This window comes from Micropterus dolomieu, linkage group LG15 (assembly GCF_021292245.1).
Source record: "Micropterus dolomieu isolate WLL.071019.BEF.003 ecotype Adirondacks linkage group LG15, ASM2129224v1, whole genome shotgun sequence".
NCBI lineage: Eukaryota > Metazoa > Chordata > Actinopteri > Centrarchiformes > Centrarchidae > Micropterus > Micropterus dolomieu.
This window is the reverse complement of record NC_060164.1, coordinates 1197988-1204543: the sequence shown is the minus strand read 5'-3', so window position 1 is coordinate 1204543 and position 6556 is coordinate 1197988. Positions and strand designations below refer to the sequence as shown.

At 41.6% G+C, this 6556-nt stretch overlaps 1 protein-coding gene across 8 annotated transcripts in view; it reads right to left on the bottom strand.

The window, feature by feature from the left end:
• LOC123983980 (serine/threonine-protein kinase VRK1-like) overlaps nucleotides 1-4899 on the bottom strand; it is a 35206-nt gene extending 30307 nt beyond the window's left edge. The window contains exons 1-3 of one of the 8 annotated variants that reach the window (XM_046070511.1): nucleotides 4798-4899; nucleotides 3705-3856; nucleotides 2876-2931 (exon numbers count right to left, since the gene is read on the bottom strand). In XM_046070511.1, the coding sequence (XP_045926467.1) occupies nucleotides 2876-2931; nucleotides 3705-3834 (186 nt within the window). In that variant the 5' untranslated portion in view covers nucleotides 3835-3856; nucleotides 4798-4899. The other 7 variants (XM_046070510.1, XM_046070512.1, XM_046070507.1 and 4 more) reach the window with 7 other exon arrangements.
• Nucleotides 4900-6556: the final 1657 nt, after the last annotated feature.

The window sequence follows — 6556 nt, the reverse complement described above, 5'->3', positions numbered from 1 at the left end:
AAACCAAACACCAAGGTTCTTTGCCACAGGCTTAATGTGATTTACTAGGGAACCAGCAGATGGCAGTATTTGATTTGCCATCTGCTGAGACCCAATGACCAGGATTTCTGTTTTGTCTGAGTTCAGCTGGAGGAAATTATTTGACATCCATTTTTTAACTTCACAAAGGCAGTTGTTAAGTGAACTCAGCATTCCAGGGTCTGTGGATCTGACGGGCAAGTATATTTGTGTGTCATCAGCATAAATATGAAAAGAAATGCCATGTTTATGGATAATATGTCCAAGGGGAAGCAGATACAAGGAAAACAAAATGGGTCCTAAGACCGACCCCTGAGGCACACCATATTTAACTGGACAAAACAAAGAGACATAGTTGTTTACAGACACACAGAACTTCCTATTTGACAGGTAGGATGAAAACCATTCTAGAGCAGTACCAGAGATCCCCTCCCAGTGCCTCAGTCTGTCTAACATGATGTTGTGATCAATGGTATCAAAAGCAGCGCTAAGGTCCAGGAGTACCAGGACTGAGCACATGCCTTCATCAGCAGACATTAAAAGGTCATTGGTGACTTTAAGCAGGGCAGTCTCAGTGCTGTGGTACTTCCTAAAACCAGACTGAAACTTTTCAAATAAGTTGTTATTTTCCAGTACAGTGAGCAGCTGTTTGGACACAATTCTTTCTAAAATCTTTGCAATAAAAGGCAGTTTTGAAATTGGTCTAAAATTATGTGGGAGGGAGGGATCTAAACCAGGTTTCTTTAAAAGTGGGTTCACGCAAGCCGTTTTAAAATAATCAGGGACACAACCAGTAGATAGGGAGCTGTTGAAAACAGAGATCAAATGAGGCCCAACAGAATCTATTACTTTCAGTAAAAATTTTGTAGGTATTACATCAAGTGGGCTGGAGGACACTCACATTTGTGATACTGTTTTTAAAAGCTCAGACAAGTCGATGGGATGAAACTGGTTAAAACTCTCTTGTTGCTGGTGAGAAACCTCTGAGTAAGAGGCAACGGGGGTAATAGAGGCTCTGATTGACACCACCTTATTGTTAAAATAAGATAAAAACAATTCACAGTCATCATTACTTCCAGCTGAGGCACAAGGAGGGGTTGGGTTTACCAGCTGATCCACAGTCTTAAACAGAAACCTGGGATTGTGTTTATGTGTAGTAATGAGTTCAGAAAAATAGTGTGTTGTCGCATCCTTAACCATGTTATTGTAGTTAATTAATAAATCCTTCAGACTGAGGTAATGGACTTGGAGACTGGATTTTTTCCATCTGTGCTCTGCTTTCCTGCATTCCCTTTTGAGGCTGCGAATGCTGTCATTTATCCAGGGTTGCTTACTAGCTTTAGACGTAGGCCTAACCTTTAGAGGAGCAGTAATATTTAGTGACGACAAGCAGATATGATTGAAGTGATCGACCAGATTGTTGGTGTTGGAATCAGACAGGTGTTGGCTTTGGCTCTGAAAGAATGCGCAAAACTTTGAAACACTTTGTTCATTAAAGATGCGAGAACACACGGAGCTTGGTGAGGCGGCATGAGTAACAGGCGAATCGCAGATAAAAACAATTCATCCATCGGTGGCTGACTTCTTGGAAAAGAACCGCTTTGAGTGTTTCTGTCACTCGTTTGTGAGAATGCGATTAAGCTAGCCGCACCACACATGTGACAATGTCCAGTTTTCAGAATAAGGCGTCTGTACAGGATGGAAATAAGATTAATTGGATTATATTCACAGAAATTATAAAACATATTACATGTGTCCATTAAAAGTGAATGGACACATGTAATTTACTTAACGAACCCTCTCGGGCCTCGGACCCACACACCATAGTCTCTCCAAATCCTGTGGGAAACACTGGGTAAAAGCACATTTTGACTATTTCATTTATGCAATAGTAATGAATGTACTTGGTCAGTGTTCAGCAATTTATTTCATTATATTCAGTTTCGGCTTCGGCTTCGGCCAAGAATTCACTATCAGTTACTCAAACTGGACTTCCTAGATCGTATTTCATGTCTCACCACTAACTGAAGCAACACGCCCACACCAAGGTAACCTGTTGCATTATTTTAATGCAGGGCTGTTTTTAATCTATAAGCCTGTTTACTTAAACAAGGCCAGTATTTATTTTTCAGTTAGTGTTTTAAGCATGAAATTCCATCTTTTTGTTGACGTGGACTGTTACCTTGCTGAGATGCGGCAGGGGTATAACACAAAGAGAGAGAGGGCGCTGCAGTAAACGGTGAAGCCTCATATTGGTATCAGATAAACATTATAATGTATCACTTGCATAAAAAGCCATATGTTATAATAAAACCATTTGCTACTTTGAATCTGAACATTGTCCAAGGCCTTATATAAACTTGCCACTGAAGTCTGCCTTTATTTACTCAGCCACTAGTGCAGGAAGGGTTCACAGGCTATCCCAAAACAGCTTATTGGGAGTGGATGTGGACAATACAACCCAGCAACAAGCAACTGGGCAATGCATCTGTGCCAGCTTTGGATATTCTACTAACCCTAAATAGAAGTGCTCATGCGGGAGGTTAGAGGAACCATCACTCCGTTCCACTTTGCTTAATTGTCAAAGGTTATTTTTACATCATATGTGGCAATCTTCTCACGTGCTTTCTCGCAGTCACTTCAAACTAAATCACATGATGTTTGGTGAAAATATCACTTGTGTTGTTGTAAACAGCTTATACATGCATTATTGTCCGTGGCCATCGTAACAGCTGCTTTCTGCTTCCTGCACAGAGCGCAGTAAGGGCATCTTGCAGTATACACTGGCACTTCAAACAAGCATTATTGTGTCCCTTAAGATGGATAGGCTGTCTGCATGCAGCACAAATGTACTCACCACTTTTATGACAAAGCCAGTGTCTGCTGCAACAGGTCTGTCCACGTCCTGGGAGGCTGTGAGACAACAGGAGACAGCGAGGAAGGATGAGACAAAAAGAAAGGCTACCAAGTTGTGATACTTTACGATCAGATATAGTTGGGGTATGCAATTCTAGAGAAATAATATAAGAAGTAATGGAACTAATGTTAGCCAAGTTGTAGGTTAGCATACTGTCATTACAGCTGCAGCTGCAAAGCTAACATGCAGAGAGGACGAGACGGTCCCAGAGCAAGCACAATATCTCCAGACTGATGCTCACAACTCTCCTGCTGCTATAGCTAACATCACAACAGCATGTCTTGGTGAGCTAGAAAGTAAGCTGAATGTTTGAGGGCAAGTCATTTAACGTAACCTGACACACAAATCACTGCTGGAATAGTGTTGTGTCACTGACCTTTTCTCATTTACAGAGCCAGGGCTGTGTACAAATACCTTCTCTTTTTTTCATCGCAAGATGTGCACTGCATTAGAATTGTATACCCCCCCCCTATAAGTTTTAACTCTTGGACTAGATCAGGCCCTAACAAAGCTCTGTACTGAGCACTAGTGGATTTGTAAAAGTTGGGAATTGCAGCTGATTGGAAAGGTCTTCATAGATTAGACTGTTCAAACAGCTTCACAACCCAGAGAAAAACAGATCAATCAGAGAAGTGTCTTCCAGAACCAACATGTGTATCTGGCAGAGAAGGAGAGGGAGTTAATCTGCAGCAGACAAGCCTGCCTGCATGTACATACTTGTGTGAATGTACCAATGTGTGCATGTGTCATCAGACAGTGTGCTCATTACCAAGATAAATTAGTCCAAAGCCACCCTGACCAATGATTTTCCCCAGCCTCCATTTCTTCTTCTCAGTGTCGGTCAGTACGAAGCCCTCTGGGAGTGGTTTGGGTAATGTCTTCTTTCTTTGCGGTGCCATGAAAACTGAGCAAAGATAATATCTGTAAGAAAATATTAGGAAAATATTTTTACATACTAGGCTAAAATGCGAAACTGGTTACATCTCTTTCACTCAGTCTAAAATGAAAACAACTGGCCAAGCTGATACAACACTGCCCTGTACCCACACTGACAGTTCTCTGTTGAAGTTAAAGGCAATGTCCACAAACACCATTAACAATCTGTCACCGATAAACATATTTTTTCTCGGTCTTTTAGAAATTAAAGTTTGATACTTGTCCAGCCTGAGGGACAGTATTTAAGTGGCTATAGGACTGCTGTTATAAGACACATTCAAATTGAAATTGTGAGATTTCGGGTGGGGAAACTTTGGCAAATAGCGGAAACCTTCTCATCGTCCTTTTTCGTCAACTTTCGTCAACTGGGCTCTTCAGGAGCCGGCTATACAACCTTTCAGATAAGTCGTTTGTTATGGTTAGTTACATAAAACACACGAATGACAAGTGAAATAGCAGGACACTTAAAGTAAAGTAAAACAACTTCAGACCGTTAAACACATTGCCGTTGACAGTTAACGGACAGGCGACAGTTGAGGAACTTAGCTAGTAAGACTGAAGCTCTTTAATGACTCATGATAAAGTAACGTCATGTAACGTTACCCGCCTCCGAAGGGAATCCAAGCCGTAGGTTACGTCGACAATTGAGCTTTTTGTCTACAAACAAATCAATAAGCTGTAGTAATTAATACCTAATACTTAATAGCGAATTCTTCCTAAAATGTTTAGCCTTCTTCTATAACATGTTTCTCACTGTCCCGGTGCGAACCATACAAACCCTTTTCCTCACTTCCTGAAAGTTGTCCCTTCTCCACGCCGCACAGCCAATGGCGTGCAGGGAAACGTTTCTCAACAACCCAATAGCTATAAGCAGTAGACCCGTACATTTAAAGTGTAACTACCACAGTTTTATGGCAACTACACACCAAAATATGTCTCTCCTTCCCACCATATTTAGAAGATGCAGCTGAGGAGCGCATAGGGTAGCGTTTTCTTTATATTTCTGACAGATTTTCGACAAGTCCCGCCTTACTGTGCTGTGAATGGCTAGTACTTGTTGCACGTGTCCTTGTGATTAGATGCAAGCTGTGAGCGCGCAGGCAATGAAAAAAATTGCAGCAAACATGCATACAGTCAACATCAGTACAGGCTATGGGATCATCGCTACAGCTAGCCAAAAGGAGTGAGGTCTGTGGTCTATAGCTGTAGAGGTGTGTTGCAGCAACCCAACATAATGAACTTCCCACCAATGCGCCCCCAAATTAACCTTGTATGTTAGTTTTGACATATCCATCATTTGATGGACTGTCCAACATTAAACATGGTTAGTTGTGAATGTAGGATGTCTAATTATTGGCAATAAACAATCAGTTGTTTGACAAGAACATGAATATTGACTGTTTTTTTCATCTTGACAAAGCTAATTCTGTGACTTAACTCCAAAGTAGTAAAAAAAAAACCACTTCGGTTGTAGTTCCTGCTACAGTAGGTGTCTCCAGGACTGAATTTTGCCATGACAACACACGAACACACACACGCGGTGAAAACAATAAAGATATCCTCCTATGTATCAGCCTTGTAAAAAACACAGTCAGCCTCCAGCGTGACTGAACCTGAGGGTTCATCCATAAACCAGTTTCACACAGATCCCAGTTCAACCTTGTTACACTCAGTACAAAAGTAGACTCCACCTATGCATGGATACTCCAAATAGTAATCAATAAGGGCAGCCGGTGTTAGCAGCAACAGGCAGTAAGATGGAAGCAGAGGTGGTGCTGGATTCTGACATGGGATTGGGCCTTCAAAGCAGCCTCTTGTATACTCCTTATTCAACTTACTTACACAAATCAATAACAGTTTGTTTTCAGGAATTCAAGCGTCCCTGTTGTAACCCAGCTTGATCTCCGTTTTGCTATACAACGTGGTCAATACCTGCCTGGCTAATGAACAGGCTGCATGAACAAGTGTAAGACTGGAACCAGTGGTGGACAGGAACTCACACATTTCTCTCCACTCATCGCTCCCAATCAAGCTTGTTTTATTCCGATGAAAGGAGAGGGAAAATGCCTTTCCTTGTTGCTCCTGTCGGGGTGCACCTGCAGTGAGCCTATTGATCCACAGGCACCCTCAGGGCCTAATTTAAGACTCAAGGATTCTGCTATGAAAGGAAGAAAACAAAACATCACTGGTTGAACATCAGGTAGTCATAAGGCAAACTGTTGGAAAACTGGGTCTGCTTTGGATTGAAGATGAGCTCGAAGTCATGTGCGCTGTTTGTCTAACGATCAATTGAACAGCACTTACAATGAATGTGGTGCTATAGAGCCTATGGTGTATCTGAATCCCTGCTTTTAACTGAGCATATATGTAATTGGCTCAGGAAAGCTTTTAATTGCATAGTCCTTTTCACAACTATCGACATCATCAACTCAGCGTGATGTTACTGTAACACATTTTTCATTTACATGTAATGGGGCCCTGTAAGGTGTCCGTATGGAGTTTTATACTGTTTTGTCTTCCCAGGAAACAAATCTATGGATAGATTGAACTTACTGGCCATGTGAACCTGTTCCTTATTTTTCCAATTGATAACTGTTCTATCTATGAAGTAAGTACTTAAAGGGGCTCTCAAGTGATATTACATGTGACGGTCAGTTTACTTGTCTTCGGTGCCTCTGGAGGAAG